Raw genomic sequence first — 21308 nt, 5'->3', positions numbered from 1 at the left:
ACAGAGCTGCAAATGGGTGGTCTTAGTGATGCCAAGGATATGTGTTCTGAAACTATGTGTTCAAGGCCAAACACGACATCAGGAACAGACCAGTTGAGACTCAATTAGTTTCTAGGGAGAGGGCTGGAGTTGGTGTTAGGGAATGGAGTTTGCGGCAGGACTCAACGACAATGGTTTCAATCTTCCCAATATTTAGTTTGAGGCAATTTCTGCTCATCCAGTAATGTATGTCGGACATGTGGAGTGCTGAGGGAGAAGGTGGTGAGGTAAATCTGGGTTTCATCAGTGTGCAAGTGGAAACTGATGCTGTGTTTTCAGGTGATGTTGCTGAGGGACTGGCTGTAAATGAGAAGTAGGAGGGAGTTAAAAACTCAGTTGTGTTAATTGTCAATACCTTTAAAATTCAGAGAATTATTATACAGTGTTAGCTACTTACCAGAACTGCAATTAAACCAACAGTTGATACTTTTTTTTATTCATTCACCGGATGTGGGCTTCACTGGCTGGGCCAGAATTTATTGCCCATCCCTAGTTGCCCTTGAGAAGGTGGTGGTGATCTGCCTTCTTGAACTGCTGCAGTCCATGTGGTGTGGGTACACCCACAGTGCTGGTATGAAGGGAGTTCCAGGATTTTGACCCAGCGACAGTGAATGAACGGCAATATATTTCCAAGTCAGGATGGTGAGTGACTTGAAGGGGAACTCCTAGAAGGTGGTGTTCCCATCTATCTGCTGCCCTTGTCCTTCTAGATGGTGGTGGTCATGGATTTCGAAGGTGCTGTTGAAGGAGTCTTGGTGAATTTCTGCAGTGCATCTTGTAGATGCATAGAGACCAATGTGAACAAGGCAAAGTGTATCACTAACAGATTTTACTAGAACTTAAGACAGCAGAGATTGCAAAGTAAGAGCTTTTGAGCTTTAATCTCATCTAATTTTCTTTGCCTCAAGATTTGCTTCATTAAAAGCTATAAATCCTTCGCTCCTCCATTACAAAGCAAGTATTGACAAAAGTGCCCGGCAGATGACCAACAACTGACATTGGCAGTGCTGTTAGTGAGTTTAATGTGTAGTAAGGAGAGTGATGAAAATGAGTTACTGTCATGCTTGTTGGGACCCAGTTGCTTAACAAGCTCTTAATCAGCAGCCAATCCATTTTTGTTATTGTGAAAGGCCAAAGTTCAGAATTCAAGATAACACCAAAGCTGCAAATATCATTAGAGATAAAGTAGGAAGTATTGGTTAGACAAAGAAAAGCCCTGGAGATTTAAAAGGAAATCAAGTTTGAGAGGGGTAATGTTTTTGTTGGGTTGTGAAGAAATGAGTTAGCGTAGGTATGGTGTGATGAGTCTTTACACAATGAGGATGAAGTGGGAAGGACGAGTGTGTGCAATGGTACATTTAGAGTTAAAAGAAATAAGAGAAAAGAGTTAAGAGGATACATGGAGAAAGATAACAGCAATCTTAACAGGGTGCTTTTATCTTGAAGAACCTCCCAACTGAAATGAAAAAATCATACCAAGCTTTAATAAGGGAAGTGGAAGAGAAGACAGAAAGCAAGGTTAGAAAGATGAAATAAAATCAGGAAATGCTGGAAATATAGCAAGTCATGCAGCATCTGTGGAGATAGAGAAACAGAGTTAACCTTTCAGGTCAATGACCTTTCTTCACAACTGGAAAAAATTAGAGATATAACAGATTTTAAGCAAGAACAGGGACAGAGGAAGGGTTGGAGAGGGATATAAAGAACTTGATTGGAAGATCCTTTATAGGGTGGAGTCCAGTCAATAAATGACAAAAGGGATGATGGTGCAAGGCAAAAGGAGATGGTAATGGGACAAGTAACAAAACAAAAGATGGGTCTAGAGGAGGTGTAAATGGAAAAGCATAATCATCATTAACAGATGCCATCCAAAAAAATGGGGATAGCATTTATGATCTGAAATTATTGAACACAATATTGAACCTGGGAGGCTGTAAAGTGCCTAAGCTTACATTAAACTTCACTGGAACAGTATAGGAGGCTGGAGACAGAGAGGTAAGAGTGGGAGCTGGTTGGAGAATTTGCTCGTCATTTTAATTCTCCATTCCTGCCTCTTCTGGCACCCACAATGAAAGTAAAAACAGGCCCTGACTTTTCTTTCCACTATCTTTGTTTGATGAGGAAACCACAACAGCTTCTCCACTCAGGCCACTGGTTAAAACAAAGGTTGGGGGCCGATGATGTCATGGAGCCTGATCTGTATATTTAAAGCACTTCCAAATCCTGTTTGCTCTGAAGAGAAAGAAAGAACTTGCATTTATATAGCACCTTTCACTTTAGGACATCCCAAAGCACTTGACAACCAACTAAATATTTATCAAGTAGTCACCGTTATAATGAGGTAAACGTGGCAGCCAATTTTCACTTAGCAAGCTCCCATAAATAACAATGAAATAAATGACCAAATCATCTGTTTAGTGATGTTGGTTGAGGGATGGATATTGGTCAAGATACTGGGGAGAATACCACTGCTCTGTTTGAAAATAGTGCCATGAGATTTTCTTTATCCAGCTAAGAGGGCAAGACAGGGCTTTAACATCTCATTCCTCTGACAGCACAGCATTTCCTCTGCACTGCATTGGTGTCAGTCTGGATTTTGTGCTCAATTCTCTGTTGTGGGGCTTTGAGCTCATGATCTCCTACCTCAAGGTTGAGAGTGCTACCAATGAGCCAGACTACGCTCTATTCTATACCATTCACTGTGCTATATTTGTATTTTCTCATCTCGCTTCTCCTCAAGTGAATTGAGGAACTGGTTAAATTAAAATATCTAACCTTATGACGTTGGAGCTACATGATTAGTGCAGTGATAAACATTACAATTCCCAACAAGCTTAAGTCTTGTTATTATGAATGGAATATTTCCTGTTGGAAAGCATTAATAAGATTTCCTTCTCTGAGCCAACTTATCAGTTTAATTAAAATCTATGTGTCGATAAGAGAAGGGAATGAAAGAAATCATACCATGATCACCAAATTGAAGCACATTTATTCATAGCAGCTGTTATATTAAACATTTACCTCACCGTATTCTGTCCACAAAGAAAAATAAACTCTACAACCTAGAAATTTACCAATGCCATTCCCGCTTTATAGATATAAAATGATGGCGGGTGGTATGAGGTACACATTATGTACGCAAATTGTGCCGGCAGCCATATTGGCAAAGTCTGAAATCAGGGGCGGAATTTTACGCCAGCGGGATTTTACAATCCCACTGAAGTCAATGGACTTTGATTGGCTTGCTGCATTTTATGCCCCCACCACTGCCGCGACGGGGCCGTAAAATTCCGCCCTAGGTGTCCAGGGTCTAAATTTGAAACAAACAAATATGTGCTAATAAGGGGGCTTAAATCTTGTTTCCAGACCCTTTTCAAAAATTGAGCTTCTCTGTTCACAGCCAGGGTGGGGTTGGCTGTGATTGGTATGACCAGTCAATTATCAGTTCTTAATGGGAACGTTGGAGACTGTCATCAAAAATTTATATTTAAAACGCTTATGTGGATGTAAATTTAGCAGGACCAAAGTCAGTTATCAGCTCCTTCCGCCAAGTGCTTCCTGAGGGCCACAGACAGCAGTGCAGCCAGAGAAAATTTAATCTACTTTACCTGAGAACTGCCTGGGATGCACAGGAAGCACCCAAAGCTCACCAAACTAATTAAAGTGAGGTTCATTATCAGGTGTACTTCTGGCCCACTTGTTCTGGCACAGGAATCATTCATTATCCTCCGTTCTTGTCATCCGGTTGTCATCATCGAATTTCAGTGTACCCGGGAGCAATAGCTGGCCAACACTCATATATGTAGAGGGACTGGATGGCCAAGGTATGGGGTGGGAGCTTAGACCACTGTGGGGCTGATGCCCAGCCTGTAAGAACCAGCATCTTCAGAAGGGATGGGGAACATCTGAAAGGAAGGAATGCCTTTAGGCTAGGGTGACAACTAACCTGTAGTACCTTTCAGATTCAATAGGTGACAGGAGTGAAGCATTTTGTAGAACTTACTGGATATTTTTTAATTAGTTTTTTTCTCCAAGGTAATTGAATCATGGCCCAGAACCTTTGATCTCCAGATGGTCATACCCCAGAGCTACCCTGCAAGATGTGCTGGGGGACTCCTCGGAAGACCCCACGCACTGACTACGTGGGAATTGTTGGGAAGTTTGGACTTCCGATGGGGGCAATTATCCTGAGTCTGGAACCCTTCAAAGATCTGAGTTAAAGTCAGTGACTTTGGATGGTTCCGACTTACTTAGCAGAATAGTTACCCAGGAAATGTTAGAAGGATTAAAACCAGTTCTAAGTCCTGGATAACTGTGCTACTAACTGCTCCCTACTTCCTACTGGACCCCCCAGCAAGCCCACCACCCTCCTGAACCCCATTCGGACTAACCCACCCAACCCAACTAGCCCCCCAAGCCCCTCGACTATCCCCAGACCACCAGACAACACTCTGACCCCCCCCAACCCATCTATGATTCTTGACTCCCCAACCAACCCCTGAATGACCCCCTCAAGCCTCCCGACTACCACCCCCTACCCCCGACTACAAACCCCGACCTGACTACCCACCGACCCCCTGAGCCCCCGACCCACCCTACCCTCTCACCCACTTACCTTAAACACTTACATTCTCTCCATAGCTTGTCAAAGTGGCTTTGGGACGTTTAAATTTACTGGAGCAAGGCAGCTGGTGCTGTAAAAAGTGGGCGTGGCTTGGCATCCCCCCAACACTCCTGCACTACGAAGGAAGGGTTTCCAAAACAGGCATGCTCCACATTTCTGAGGAGACCCCGCTTCGGAAGTCTGGGTGGAAACTGTGGAGCTCTGGTGTAAGGTAAGTAAATAGGAGCAGAGTGGAAATCTGATGGTGATAATCCAGAGTGGTGACCTGGCATGTCCTGACTCAGAAAGAAACCTACAAATAACTTTTTAAAAACAAACCTGCCTGGGCTTCTTCTAGCTTTGAATCCAGCTCCTGACATACGCAATCTCGCATTGAAGCTATTATTGCTCCCCTGCCCAGAGTGCCAGTCAAAGCTTCAGAAAGTCTATCCCCTCCTGTGGATTTTCAATGGCATTACCATCATCAAATACCCCATCAACAGCCTGGAGTCACCACTGATGGGCAATAAATGTTGGCCTTATCAGTGATGTCTAAGTCTCATGAAAGAGTCTTTTTTTGAAAATCAGGCGATGATAACAACACTGGAATCCGATCAGCATATTTAAAGAGGGCAGCTTGGGGCAAATATCCTGGCTGCCTGCTGTATGAAATTATAGCCGATCAGGTCAGGGTGGGAAAGGAGTGAATAAGTCACACTGCTCCATTTCGACTGCCCCCTGACCTCCTTCCGGCCAGGTGGAGGTAGTTAAAGTCAGAGACTTGTAGTCAACAAATTTCTAATTCTTGATTTACTTCATCTATTCTCTTAGGTGGGAAGATTCCTTGGAGCTGCTCCTGTCATACTGCCATAGCTTCACTCACGGAGCCTCAGCAGGTCTGAGGAAATTCCTGACCTTAGCCTTTTCTATCTTTGTGTTGTTGCTCATTGTGAGCTTTGGTTTGTCCCGGGCTGAGACTGCAACAACTCACTAGGGCTTCTTTAGAATAGAACTGTTCCCACTCAAAACTCCCACCACGTCAAAGGGCTAGAGCAGCAGGTGCATGGGAACACCAACCATCACTGCCAAGTTTCCCTCCCAGCTGCATTTCAACTTGGTCATGTATCTTCTTTGTCACTGGGTCAAATCCTAGAAATTGCTACCTAACAACATTATGGGTGTACCTGCATCATAGCGACTGCAGCAGTTCAAGAAGAAGGCCACTACCACCTTCTCAAGATCAACCAGGAATGGACAATAAATACTTGCCAGTGACACCCACATTCCAGAGAGAGATAAATAAATAAAAGATAAAATCTCAATATTTGAAACTTTAATAGTGAAATAAATAGAGCAGGAAGGATCTGAATCTAAATGGAAATCAATTATTCGACCTGACTGAAATCACCATAACAATCTTAAGTGCTCTGGTTCAGATTGTCATCAGCAGGGATCAACTAAAAGCATCAGTTAACAATAGTCTGTGTTCAATGATTGGCAGCTCTACCACAACTTCTTTTATTCAGATTTTTGCTTTAGAAATTCAAATATTTAATAGCTATGATTCAACGTTCCAAATATTTAAATATATACCATATTGCATTCAATGTTTGAAGAACTACCAAAAATATCTAGCCCTGTGTTATTCTTCACAACTGTACCTGTACTTTCAAGACAGAGAAGCATACTGATAGCAGAGAAAGCAAGAGGAAAGAGGGAAGGAGATAAAAAGCAAATGGAACCGGAAAGACAAGAAAGAAACAGAAATAGAGAGAGTAGGAAAGAGAGGAAGACAGAAAAAAGAAGTATTAGAGAGAAAAAAGGGAGAATAATGAGCAGAGAGAAAGAATAAGTGAGTCGGTCAAAGGGGAGAAAATAAAGAGAGGTAAAAACAACATAATTGTGCTAATTCAGTGATTTATGAGTGTAAGACCCTTCAACAACACAAAATACATAGCAAGAATTGTGGTTCAGAAGTCAAGATAGAAAGGTCTGTATGAATAAGGTCTGCTTGAATAAGTATTCAAGAGGTGTGGGTATTGTAATTGCTACTTTTATTTCAAGATCTCTGGAACGTTCTCTTTAATAGAACAAACATTATTTTAAAATAGCGATAGAGAATCTGCTGTCCATTTTATATCACTCCTGATTTTTATTTCCATTGAAATTTAGATTCATTATCACCTGTTTGCAAAAAGTCAAGATCCACCCCAAAATACTTGATTCCATTAGGGGCCCCTTTAGTGTAATATTGATATTATGCAAGTACAATACAAATCTCTGTCCTCTATGTCTGTACATGTGTTACAACAGAGAGAAACTCCATTCTGGGCTTTGCAAGGCCCACAGTTGGAGCTTTTCACCATCCCCTCAGCCCAACAAATCCTTTGCAAAATGTAACACCAGTTTGATTGTAGTGCCCAGGCCTCTAAGTCCAATTATTGCTCTCAAAACTTCAGTGAGGTGGGACAGGAAATTACAAAGGGGCATATATCATTTTGATACATTAATGACCTGGACTTGTGTATAAACAGCATCATTTGAAAAATTACAAATGACACAATATTCAGAAATGCAGTATATAATGAAGAAAGCAGTAACAGGCTTCAGAGAACATAGACCAGTGAAATGGGCAGACACATTATCATGTTATTATAATGATATAATAACTTGGCCATATTTACTGTACAAGACACAAGGCACCAATCGCTCATGTGGGTTCAAAGCAAAAGTGAAACTAAGACTGGATCACATGACTCATTTCCCTTCCAGTGATGTCATGCTGACATCCCGTAAAGTCATACTACAACACACATGTCAACAACACAACTTATACAGTGTACTTAATGCAGTGACATGCTCTGAAGCACTTAACAAGCGCAATATCAATGAAAACATCTTTGATACTGAGCCACAGAAGGAGACATCAAGATAGATGACAGGATCTTGGTCAAAGAAGTAGGCTTTAAAGAAAATCTTAAAGAAGATAAAATTTAAAATAAATAAGTGTGAAACGATACATTTTGGTAAGAAGAACGTAGAGAGGCAGCATAAACTAAATGGTACAATTTTAAAGGATGTACAGGAATAGAGAAGCCCGAGGATGTATGTATCCAAATCTTTGAAGATAGCTGGACCAGTTGAGAAGGCTGTTTAAAAAAAGGCATACAAGATCTTTGGCTTTACTAATAGAAAAGTAGGGTGAATCATCCCAGATTTGCACTAAGTGCAGTGGTGGACATAAAACATGGCGTTTTACCCACCGGCTGCAATGGCGGGTTTTGCACTGTATCATCTGCTTCCTGCCTCATTAATAATGCATTCGCAGGAAATATATTGGATCGTTGGTGGGCAGGCTCAGATTTGCCTGCCACACCATGGCATCAGCGCTACCTCGATCCAGGCGCCATATTTAAAGTGCACCAGAACACAACCTACTTCATCTCTACAGACCAGGACTGCTCCAGGTGACATATGGCCCCGAAAGCAAAGGTGACAGCAGACACCAAATTTAGTTACACCTCTCTGGGATGCCTGCTGGACACAGTGGAAGGCTGCCATGATATCCTCTACCCCTTCTCCGCAGGAGGTCCACCAGAATCACCCTGGGAGGTGGTGGCAGTGGTGGTCAGTACCGACGGAGCACAGAGGAGGTCAGCCATCCAGTGCAAGAAGAGCCTGACTGATCTCATCCATTCCACCAGCATAAGTCAACCATCACATCACTCTCAATTCACACACTCTCAAACCCATCACACATCCACAGGGATCTCACACCTCAAGGGAAACACCAATAACTCTCACACACAATCTCACATCTCCATCAGGCTCATATCCTCTGGTGCTCGCGTCCTCATCCTGTCCATGGCTCCGCTCACCACACAAACGTTCCATGCATCCTTATCGTCTGCTGTGCCATGTGTCTTGCTCACAGTCTCTCCATCTGTTTTCATGCAGGAGAAGCTGGCTCACAACAGCGGGGAGAGGACCCAGACTGGGAGGGTGGAGTGGCCAACATTAGGCTCCACACTCACTTTGAGGATCATGCCATTGCACTGACTGGTGAGGACGGTGAGGTCGGCGGTGAACACCCACGTGAGGATCCTATACCAGATCTTCCCTCTCTCAATGCAGCTGTGTGCTCTCTCTCTCCTGGTTTTGACTCTGCTGCCATGCACTAAGTATCACTACTTTGGTTCACAGGGAGCTCTGCCAAGTGACCAACACCCTCAGCTAACCAACCCCTCAGGTACATCCAGGTTCCTTACCTCCAGCTAAAAGGACACCTCCTCCATGGAAGAGCTAGAAATAAGCAGCCTGGAAGACCCGTCACAGCGCTTACCCACACCCTCCACCAGCGCAGAGGCACACACCTTGGTGGGACCTAGATTTAGAGTAGACTCAGGTTCATAATCTGGTGGTCACCACATGGACACGTGTCTGCAGCAGGAGGAGGCAGATTCAGCTGATCACTCCAGCAGTCGAAAGATTGCTGGGGAAGAGGCACCTGTAAGGCTGAGTCATATGACCAGCCTCTGGAGTCGGCCTTCCAACTCATCGTGGAGAGCCAGCAGAAGGTGGAGGAATATCACACAGAGTTGTTGGAAGCCCTCAGCAGACTGGCACGTGAGTTGGAGGAGTGCATACGCCTGCTCTCTGATGAAGTGGTGCCCATATGTGCATATATGGAGGTCTCCATGGGAAGGATGGCAGATGCCATGGAGACCCTGGTCCAGCAGAACGTGGAGATGTGCACAGATCTCTACTCCATCACTGTAGTCATGGCTGAGTTCCTGCAGTAGCAACACAAGAGGTAAGTGGGGCACCTCGACGTCCCCCCCAGATGCTTCTTCCCCTCAAGGAGTCAGGCTGGGGCCCTTGGACATCCGAAGGGACAAGGAACAGCAGCTGGACACCCTTGGGTTATCCAATCAGGAGTCTCAGAGGCTGTCCACTCCCTCCAAGTCCCGTTTGCCTGCGACCCCCTTAACCTCATCCTCTGTCACTACAAAGGGAGCAGCTGGCCCACAGGACAGCCAAAGCAAGCTGGGGTTCTCAAGGACTCAGCTCTTCAGAGGACACACGCCAAAGTCATTAGAGGCAACAGGGCCAACCTTTGCACAGGCTGTCTCCACCCCTGCTGCGGATGTCAGGTCAGCACCTAGAAGAAGTGGTAGGCCTAGAAAAGTTAAGAATTTCTGATCACGTGGTTGCACGGGTGAACACATTTTGTCATTTTATAATCTGAAAATAATAATGTGTAATGTTGTCTTTCAGGTTCATTTACAGGCTTCATGAGTGCTCCCCCCACATCCCCCACACCAACCACCCCCACTAGCAGTTCAGCTGCAGCTAGACCACGAGTGCACGAGTGATTCTGAAGGTGAAAGTGTATGTAGAAGGGTCTTTCGGAGCCTCATGCAAGCACTTTCCTGTGCACACAGAGCCTTTCTCCATCACACTCATTTCACTGTCGCGAGCATGTTCAATGTTACCTGTTGGGGTTCTCTTTCAGTTGGCCACCTGAGCTAACCTGCATCTCCACCCATCCACCAGTTGCACTCCCATGCAGCGCCTGTACCCATCCAACACGAGGCTCCGCTTACTTTTAATTTCAAAAAGACTGTAGTGGTTAAATTCTACATGAGCTCCCCCACCATTCTCCTGTGCCTGTCACCTACGCCCATTCCCCCATAACCATAGACACCCCAGGCCTCCCAACCATAAACTTGCAGCCTAAACCCTTGTCAGCCCAGGAGAATCAGCACATTCCCAACTTCCTGCAAATTCCACCCCAATCCACATTGGCCTCCCCAGCCTCCTTCTTCCACCCCCTGTGTCCGTGTTTACCTCCGTGTCCCCACCAACCACCCTTTTTACTGATATTGTCACCCTCCCACCCTACCAGCTCCCTCTGCCACCTGTTACTCTAACTATCCCTTCCTGTCATGCCCACCATCAGTTTGCTCTCCAGGACGCTGTCATTGATTCCACAGACCCCTCCCTCATATGTTTACCTGTTTCCCCGCCCCCCCCACCTTCGCAAATCATCCGTACCAGCCCATGGCAAAGTCTATGAAGTTCCGAAGCCTCAACGCAGTTGAAGCAGCTGTGTGGAGACATCCCACCTCCCGAGAGCTGCTTTGCGGCAGAGCCATATGCACAAGGATCCACCCACCACGCGATTCACATGTTCCCTCAGAGTCCGGTAGCTGTAGGCATCTTCTTCTCCTCAGATGTCCGCGATCTGAGCAAGGTCCTAAAGGTAATCCTGACTTCTGCACGTCACGCTTTTCCAGACGTGTTCTGGGCCGGTGTGTTTTCCTACCGGCGTAACGGTAAAATAGGCTTGGGGGGACAATTCTGGCTGGGCCTTACTTTGCAACCCATTAGCAGGATGCAAATCAGGTTCACGCCAGCCTCGAGTGGGATTTGCAATTCTCCATGGTGGACACCATCGGATGATCCCGCTGTGATTTCATGCCAGCATGAAACCGATCTCTGCCCCTCCTGCCAAATTCCGTCCCCCTCCACCCGCCATGATGGCCATTGCAAACGGAAGATGATTCCACCCATAGGGTACAAAAGCTGGAAGGTTATGTTAAATATTTATAAAACACTGGTTAGGCCCCAAGAGATTTACTGTATTCACTTCTGATCACTGCACTTTAGCAAAGCTGTCAAGGCCTTTGAGAGGGAGCAGAAGAGATTTACTGGAATGGTGTCATGGATGAAAAACTTCAGTTATGTGGAGGGACTAGAGAAGCTTGGTTCTCCTCAGAGCCCAGAAAGTTAAGTAAGAGGAGATTTGATAGAAGTGAAGGGAAAATCCTGAAAGGTGTTAATAGAATGAATATGGAGAAACTGTTTCTATTGTCAGAAAGGTTGATAACCAGAGGATGCAGTTTTAAGGTGTTTGGCAAAAAATCCAGCAGTGCATGAGGAAACATTTTTTATACAGTGAGGGGTTGTGATCTGGAATGCGAAGGATGGTGGAAGCAGAGCCTGTAGTAACTTTCAAGAGAATTGGTAAAAAATTGAAGGGGAAATAATTACAGGGCTAAGAAGAAAGAGCAGGGGAGTAGAACTAGTTGGATAGCTCTACCAAAGAGCTGGCACAGGAACAATGAGTCAAATAGCTTTACTTCTCTGCTGTATCATTCTCTGACTCTACAAACAGATGAAATGAGTGGGAAAAATTATGGCGCATAGAATTCAATGTGGGGAAGCATGAGGTCATTCACTTTGGATCTGAAAAAGACCAATCTAAGTGTTTTTTATCCGGGAGAGACTATAGGAACCGTAGATGATCAAAGGATTTGTGTGTCCATGTACACAAATCTAGTGCATAGAACAAAAAGTAATCAAAAAGATAATGGAATATTGGCCTTTATCACTATGGGGCTGGCATACAAAGGGGAGGAAGTTATTCTTCAGTTTCACAGCCCCTGTAAAGTGCAGACCTGAAGTACTGTGCTCCGTTTTGGACATGGAACCATAGGAAAAATCTGTTGGCTGTGGAGCAGGGACACTGCAGATTTAATTAAGGGTTAAATTGTGAGGACAGGTTGCATAAACTTGACTTGTATTCATCAGCTTAGATGGTTGAGAGATCATCAGGTGTTTAAAATGATAAAGGAATTAACTATGCAGATATAGGAAAACTATTTTATTTGGTGGGGGAAACCAGAACAAGGGGCATATTCATTAAAGCTAAGCTATTCAGGAATGAAATCAGGAGGCACTTTTCACAAAAATTGTGATAGAAATCTGGAGCTCGATCCACAAAAGACTGTGGATGCTGTGACAGCTGAAATTATCGAGACTGAAATTGATAATGTTTTATGAGGAAAGAATATCTAGAAACAAAGTGGGTAAATGGAATTGGGATACAGTTCAGCTATTATCTAATTGTATAGCAGACTAGGCTCATAGGGCTGAATAGTCCACTCCTGCTCCTATATTTCCAGTAAATTTACACCATTTCATATTAAGTGAATGCAGTTATAGCATGTTTTACAACCAGCAAAAAGGTTAGTGACATTCTTTTATTTTGCAGTCCACTACAATTCCTCCAAAAAAATCGGACCCTGTGACATCAGAAACTGTGGTTTTCTGGGGACTGCGACTATGGCAGGTGATCGGGGTCTTCTCCATATTCGTCTTGGCCGTGAGTAAGTCATTGTAACCAATTAGTTCTTGTTCTTATGGGCAATAAGAAATATGGCCAGGGCTAGCTGTGGCCTGTTGGGATATTGACTGAGATGGGAGTCAATGCCTTTCCATTCCTTGCTCTCGAGTAAAGAAAATGTAGACTGCTTTTGGGAGATAGTCTTCGTACTGAGTGAGAGGATCTATTAAAGATGGACTATTGAATAGACATATTAGCCCTATATATTTCCCTCTTTTTGTGGGGAAGTGTTGGCTTCTGTGACAACTGCTCTATAGATACGAGATGCTTGGTTGAACTCACTAAAGGTGGAATCACAGCTGTGGGTTTGAGCCCCATCACTGAATATTATGCTGTATTTCTTGAAATTGGTTCTAAAGTAAGACAGTAATTATGATTCACATAACATCCTTCTGAAGATTGAATTCCTGCTCCTGAACATTCCAGTACTTTGATAGTTAATTGTTGCTTCATTTGTAATTTTTAAAATTCAATGCATTACTACAAGATATACATGGGCAGGTACTCCACCTTTGAAATTATGGCTAAATTGGTGAAGAGCCATTCAGTAGTTTTGATTTACAGGGCTTTCAGAAGGCAAATGATAAGTGTCCTTAAGTGACATTTTGAAGACAATGAAGGATCAATTGAACTTATGATGCACTGGCTAATTTACTTGGGAATTGGTTTTGCAATAGAAAATAAAAGACAATAAATGTTGAAATTCTTATCTACGAGGAAAAGCTTGTATTCGCATATCACCTTTCACAACCTCAGGACATCCCAACGCACTTTACAGCCAACTAAATAATTCTTGTTGTGCAAATATCAGCTGTCCCATTTCCTACTTTACAACAAGCTTCATAAGTATTTCATTGGTTACAAAGCGCTTTCAAATGTCCTGAGAATATGAAACAAAAACAAAAATAGTTGGAAAAACTCAGCAGGTCTGACAGCATCTGCGGAGAGGAATACAGTTAACGTTTCGAGTCCATATGACTCTTCATCAGAACTCTTCATGAGAATATGAAATGTGTTATATAAATAAAAACATTTCATAATTAATATATTGGATCTCTATGGTGTTGTTCATGGTGAGTTGCAGGATATGACTCCTCTTTATCCTCTCTGCAGTTTTTGGCATGGTTGACAACACTGTTTTCCTCCAAAGCTTCTCCTCTATCATGCAATTTAGTGGGATTACCCTCACTTAGTTCCACTTTTACCTTTCCAATAATAATCAGCCAATCTCCAGGAATGCCTTTCCTGCAGTGTTACCTCTGGAGTCCCCCAAGGATCTGTCCTTGGTCCCTCCTTTTTCCTATTTGCATGTTGCCCCTTTTGCTGAAACATAAAATAGACTGGCTGTGCTGAGCAAAGGTTTTTAAAATAATTTGAAAGAGATCTTATTTATTTTCCCACTATATTCAATCACCGTGATCACCTGTTGTAGGAAATAGGCATTTTAAAATTCCCCAGAATTTCCGGGCTTATACATGGGCATCAGGGGCAGAATTTTGTGTCCTGCGGGTGGGCGTGCGCCTGACCCAATCGGGAGTAAAATAATGCGTGATGACGTCGAACGAGCGTCTCGACGTCATCGCATACTCGCGTAATATTTTGGTCGGCGGGCATGCCTGAGACTAGGCAGCGCGCCCGTTGACAATTAAGAGGCCTATTAAGGGCATTAATCAATTAATTTAAATCTATTTTTTGCTGTCTGTCCAACCTTACAGTTGGCGGGCGGGCGACTAGGCCAGGCGGCCTTTGCACTTTTCAGGAAACCTCATCACAGAATCACACAGTGCAGAAGAGGCCCTTTGGCCCATCGAGCCTGCACCGACATGTGAGAAACACCTGATCTACCTACCTAATCCCATTTGCCAGCACTTGACCCATAGCCTTGAATGTTATGACGTGTCAAGTGCTCATCCAGGTACTTTTTAAAGGATGTGAGGCAACCCGCCTTCACCACCCTCCCAGGCAGTGCATTCCAGACCGTCACCACCCTCTGGGTAAAAAGGTTTTTCCTCACATCCCCCCTAAACCTCCTACCCCTCACCTTGAATTTATGTCCCCTTGTGACTGACCCTTCAATTAAGGGGAACAGCTGTTCCCTATCCACCCTGTCCATGCCCCTCATAATCTTGTACACCTCGATCAGGTCGCCCCTCAGTCTTCTCTGCTCCAATGAAAACAACCCAAGTCTATCCAACCCCTCTTCATAACTTAAATGTTTCACCCCAGGCAACATCCTGGTGAATCTCCTCTGCACCCCCTCCAGTGCAATCACATCCTTCCTATAATATGGCGACCAGAACTGCACACAGTACTCCAGCTGTGGCCTCAGCAAGGTTCTATACAACTCCAACATGACCTCCCTACTTTTGTAATCTATGCCTCAATTGATAAGGGCAGGTGTCCCATATGCCTTTTTCACCACGCCACTAACATGCCCCTCCGCCTTCAGAGATCTATGGACACACACTCCAGGGTCCCTTTGTTCCTCAGAACTTCCTAGTGTCATGCCGTTCATTGAATACTTCCTTGTCAAATTACTCCTTCCAAAGTGTATCGCCTCACACTTTTCAGGGTTAAATTCCATCTGCCACTTATCTGCCCATTTGACCATCCCGTCTATATCTTCTTGTGGCCCAAGACACTCAACCTCACTGTTAACCACCGGCCAATCTTTGTGTCATCCGTAAATTTACTAACCCTACCCCCCACACAGTCATCTATGTCGTTTATATAAATGACGAAGAATAGGGGACCCAGCACAGATCCCTGTGGTACACCACTGGACACTGGCTTCCAGTCACTAAAGCATCCTTCTGTCATCACCCTCTGTCTCCTACAACTAAGCCAATTTTAAATCCACCTTATCAAATTATCCTGTATCCCATGTGCATTTGCCTTCTTTATAAGTCTCCCATGTGGGACCTTGTCAAAGGCTTTGCTGAAATCCATATTATCTACATCAACTGCACTACCCTCATCTACACATCTGGTCACCTCCTCAAAAACTTCAATCAAACTTGTTAGGCATGACCTCCCTCTGACAAAGCCATGCTGACTATCCCTGATCAAACCTTGCCTCTCCAAGTGGAGATAGATACTGTCCTTCAGAATTTTCTCCAATAGTTTCCCTACGACTGACGTGAGACTCACTGGCCTGTAGTTTCCTGGCTTATCTCTCCAACTCTTTTTAAATAGCGGAACCACATTAGCTGTCTTCCAGTCCTCTGGCAACTCCCCCGTGGCCAGAGAGGAATTAAAAATTTGGTCGGAGCCCCTGCGATCTCCTCCCTTGCCTCCCTCAGCAGTCTGGGACACAAATCATCCGGACCTGGAGATTTGTCCACTTTTAAGCCTGCCAACACCTCCAATAGCTTGTCACTCCCTATATCGATTTGCTTAAGAACCTCGCAGTCTCTCTCCCCGAGTTCGATACCTTCATCCTCATTCTCTTGTGTGAAGTATTGGTTCAACACTCTAGTGATGTCCTCTGGCTCCACCCATAGATTGCCCTCTTGGTCCCTTATGGGCCCTACTCTTTCCCATTGATATACTTATAGAATATCTTGGGATTTTCCCTACTTTTACCAGCCAGAGCTTTCTCATATCCCCTCTTTACTCTCCTAATTGCTTTCTTAAGCTCCACCCTGCACTTTCTGTACTCCACTAATGCCTCTGCTGATTTGCTTCCCTTGTACCTGGTAAAAGCCTCTCTTTTCCTTCTCATCGTATCCTGAATATCTCTGGTCATCCATGGTTTTCTGGGCTTGTTACTCCTTCCCAACACCCGAGAGGGAACATGTTGAGCCTGTACCCTCCCCATTTCCTTTTTGAATGCCCTCCTCTGCTCCTCTGTAGATACCCCACAAGTAACTGTTCCCAGTCTACCTTGGCCAGATCCTGCCTTATTTTACTAAAATCCACTCTCCTGCAATCCAAAACATTTTTTGAAACTTGTCTATTTCTTTGTCCATAACAAGCTTAAATTGTACCATGTTGTGGTTGCTATCATTAAAATGCTCCCCCACTACCACCTCAGCCACCCCAGAATTAGGTCCAGCAATGCGTCATCCCTTGTTGGACCCTCTACATTTTGACCTAAAAGATTCTCCTGTACACATTTCAAGAAATCGACTCCATCCAAGCCCTTAACACCATGTCTATCCCAATTAATGTTGGGAAAGTTGAAATCACCTAATATAATTACCCTATTGTTATTGTTTTTACACACCTCTGCAAATTGTGCACATATTTGCTCCTCAATTTCCCGCTGACTATCTGAGGGGTCTATAATAAACACCTAACAATGTGGCTGCCCCTTTATTATTCCTAAATTCTACCCACAAAGCTTCATTTGATGCCCCCTCCAAGATATCATCTCTCCTTACTGCAGTAACTGACTCCTTAACTAATAATCCAATGCCTCCTCCTCTTTTACCCCCTCCCCTGTCTTGCCTGAAGATTCTATATCCTGGAATGTTGAGCTGCCAATCCTGCCCCTCCCTCAACCACATCTCAGTGATGGCTACTATATCACAATTCCACATGTCAATCCTCACCCTTAACTCATCCGTTTTACCTGTAATACTCCTGGCATTAAAGTAGAGGCCATCCAGCCTTGCCTTAGTCACTTGAAACTTAATGCAGCTGTGCTCCCTCTGACTTGATTGTTTTCCTGTATTATGATGTGTCCCTATTCTGCTAACATTGTGTCCCCTCATCCTGCTGAATTAGTTTAAACTCCTCCCAACAGAACTAGCAAACCCGCCCACAAGGATGTTGGTCCCGCTCTGGTTCAGATGTAGACCATCCCACTTGTACAGGTCCCACCTTCCCCAGAAACGGTCCCATTGATCCAGGAATCTAAAACCCTCCCTCCTGCACCAACTCTTAAGCCATGTATTCATCTCCGCTGTTCTCCTATTTCTGAGCTCGCTGGCACGTGGCACTGGGAGTAATCCAGATATTACAGCCCGAGGGGTCTTGCTTTTTAGTCTACTGCCTAACTCCCTGAATTCTTCATGCAAGACCTCATCCCTCTTTCTACCTATGTCATTGGTACCAACCTGTACCATGATCTCTGCTTTATCACCCTCCCCATTCAGGATGCCCTGCAGCCGTTCAGTGACATCCCGGACCCTGGCACCAGGAAGGCAACAGACCATCCTGGAGTCACGTTGATGGCCACAGTAGTGCCTATCTATTCCCCTGACTATAGAATCCCCTATTACTATTGCTCTTCCTCTCTTCCCCCACTCCTGTACAGACAGGCTGCTTGTGGTGCCAGAAGCTTGGCTCTGTCTGCACTCCCTGGAGGAACCAGCGCCACATCAGCCTCCAAAATGGAATACCGATTTGCGAGCGGGACCCCAGAGGACCCCTGAACTACCTGCCTGTTTCTCTTGGACTGCCTGGTGGTCACCCATTCTCTTCCTTCCTCAAGTCCCTTCAGCTGCGGTGTGACCACCTCTCTAAACATGCTATGCACAATGCTCTCAGACTCGCGGATGCTCCACAGTGTCCCCAGCCGCCGTTCCAGCTCTGAAACCCGAGCTTCCAGGAGCTGCAGCTGGACATACTTCCTGCACACATGCTGGTCCCGGGCACTGGAAATGTCCCTGTTTCCCACATGGAGCATGAGGAGCATACCACAGCATTGAGCTCTCCTGCCATGACTTATCCCTTTAAATTAAACTCTAGGGCCCTTCTTTCCTGATCCTCATTACTATCGAATATACAAACTATAAACCACAAAAAGACCTTAAACTATAAGCGATTAAAGTAGTAAATACTTAGCAGACCTTACCCACTACTTACCAGTCATTCCTTTCCCTTGTAGCCTCTACTGATGCAGCAGGGCAAGACCACGCTCTGAAGATTTAAGAAGCTGGATAGCAAAGAAAAAATGCAAAGAGCACCTCTTCCCCTCTGCACCGAATTCCTACTGTGCACCAAATTGCCAATACCCACACTCACTCTGGCCGTGTCTCACTCACGATGAGCTCTCTCCCCTGTTTGTGTGCAAGCACACTGTAGTGTGCTTCTAAATAGTCCCTTTCTTAAATAAAGCTGAGGTAACTCACACTAGTTAAGCTTCAAATAGTAATTAGTACCTATTCAGGTCTTAATCAGGCTTCAGGTGATTGACAGTTAACTGTCACACAGTCAGCTGAGTCAGCTACCTTACCAACCTTTTAACTAGACCACTGAACTTACAAAAATTAAAGAGAAATTAAAAAGACTTACCAGTTCAATTCCCACTGTGCACCAAATTGCCTATACCCACACTCACTCTGGCTGTGTCTCACTCAGGATGAGCTCTCTCCCCTGTCCGTGTACAAGCTCACACGGGCGAGATGATATTTCCAACAGTAATTTTAAAAAATAAAAGTTTTGAAACATCATTTTTATTATATTTTATTATGTCACATGTGGGGGACATGTTTCCCTTATTTTTAAAATCTTTATTTTTAATTTTAAAATTCTTCAGCTCCCTGAGGCAGCTCTGTGCCTTCAGGGAGCTTTCAGTGCGCACTCCCCTACACATGCGCAGACTTCAGCTCTTGTGTTCCTCCCGCCCTCGCCCCGGCAGCGCTGAGGCTCTCAGCACGCATTTCACTCTGGCTGACCGTTAATTGGCCAGCCAGCGTGAAATCGCGGACGGGGCCCGATCGTAGGCGACGGTCCATTTCGCGGCCATTCCTAGGCCCGCCCGCCACACACGCCCAACGAAGGGAAAATCACTGCAAAGCCACACATTTTTTTTAAATTAGTGGCCTGGATGAAACCCTGAATGTCAGCAAGTTTGTAGATATAACAAAGACAAATGAAAATGTGAGGATTATGGCTTGAATTTTCCACAACGAAAGGGAGCCTCTCCGCCAATGAGAAAATGGCGGACGCGCCCGGAAATTGCAAGTCCCGCCCCGGAACACAGCACCTACCATTTTCGCGTGGGTGGGAGTGGGGTTGGCTTGCATTTCGAGTATGTGTGTTTCATGGAGGCAGCTGCCCATATAAATCAGTGACTGCCTCAACTCAAATTGGATTTTGATCTCACAGCCTAGTGAAATGCAATGTGCGCAGAGTAGAGCTGGTAGGAGCAGGTCTGAGCTTTGTGCACCCTTTGGAGACGTGCAGATGCCCCTGTGGAATTAACTTTAAACTTATCTTAACTGACCCAGAATTGGCAAAAACTCAATTCAAACTGTCTTGCTTTAACCCAAGGGCATAGGAGGGTGAGTCTGCTGGACTCACAGGGCAGTGTTTTTTTGCCCCTACTGATTCATGCAACCAGGTGCCTGGAATAACTTTGTGCTTGGGAAGGGTGCATAGTGCTTCATGCGAAGGAAAATACAAGGTGAGCATGACACCCTTGCACATAGACACCTTAGAAGTTAGTCAGCATGAGCAGCTGGAAGCTAGAGGGAGGGCAGAGGTCAGGAGGAAGAGACTGTGCCTTGCGCACCAGGATGAGGAGGAGGAGAGGCAGGACAATGAGGTACTCCCCAACGGGACAGGTGTATAGGCCTATAGCATCATACCTTAATATGATGGAGAACCAGTACCGAAGGCGACTGATATTAAGCTGTGAGGTGATGACAGACATATGTCACATGGTCCAGCAACAGCTCGAGCCATTCTCTATTGACCCCCAGGCCTTGCCAGTGGCTGTAAAGGTAACTGTCGCTCTTAACCTTTATGCCTCAGGCACTTTCCAGGGCTCAGCAGGAGACCTGACTAGCACATCCCAATCAACTGCATTAAGGCTCTAATTAATGCCCAGTTTGCTTGTGTGAGGGATCACATTAATTTTCCTATTGATTTGATATCTCAGACACAAAGAGCCACAACCCTGACCAATTAATAGGCTTTTCTCACGTGCAGGGTGTTATTGATTGCACCCATGTTACCATAAAGGCTCTAACTCATAATTCGGACACCTTCGTCACCAAAAGTCCATCCACTCACTCAACGTACAGGTGGTTCGTGACCACAACAAGGTTTTCCTTCAAGTGTGTGCAAGGTTCCCAGGTAGCTGCCACAGCCCCTTCGTACGAAGGAGTTCCCAACTCCCTCACATATTTCACCCACCATTGCAGATCTGTGGTTTGCTTCTAGGGAGCAAAGGCTACCCCTTAAGAACCTGGCTAATGATTACTTTTAAGGGCCCTTAAACTGAGGCAGAGTGCAACTACAACAGCAACCATGTCATCACAAGGAGTACAATCGAGCATGGCATTTGCATTTTAAAAATGCACTTCAGGTGCCTCGATTGCTCAGATGGAGCCCTGCAATATGCCCCAGCAAGAACAGTAGTGGTGTGCTGCATGCTACATTGGAGGGGCTTAGAAATCAATGATGATGATGCCAGAGGCAGTGCTCCAACCTCTGAGGAGGGGAGGAAGATGAGGAGGAGGAGGAAGCCCCTGTCCTTTCTGAGGATTCCAAGACAGATGAAGATGAGAAGTCCTTCAA

At 44.9% G+C, this 21308-nt stretch overlaps 1 protein-coding gene across 1 annotated transcript in view; it reads left to right on the top strand.

The window, feature by feature from the left end:
• The first annotated feature begins 4806 nt into the window (after positions 1 to 4806).
• The window catches only part of tmie (transmembrane inner ear), a 56790-nt gene continuing 40288 nt past the window's right edge, over positions 4807 to 21308 (top strand). The window contains exons 1-3 of the mRNA XM_078541241.1: positions 4807 to 4874; positions 5474 to 5591; positions 12702 to 12816. Of these exons, the coding sequence (XP_078397367.1) occupies positions 4807 to 4874; positions 5474 to 5591; positions 12702 to 12816 (301 nt within the window). The remainder of the gene's footprint in view (positions 4875 to 5473; positions 5592 to 12701; positions 12817 to 21308) is intronic.

Source organism: Cetorhinus maximus, chromosome 4 (assembly GCF_964194155.1).
Source record: "Cetorhinus maximus chromosome 4, sCetMax3.hap1.1, whole genome shotgun sequence".
In the NCBI taxonomy this organism is placed as follows: Eukaryota; Metazoa; Chordata; class Chondrichthyes; order Lamniformes; family Cetorhinidae; genus Cetorhinus; species Cetorhinus maximus.
The sequence above is the reverse complement of the archived record's forward strand: the minus strand, read 5'-3'. Positions and strand labels throughout refer to the sequence as shown.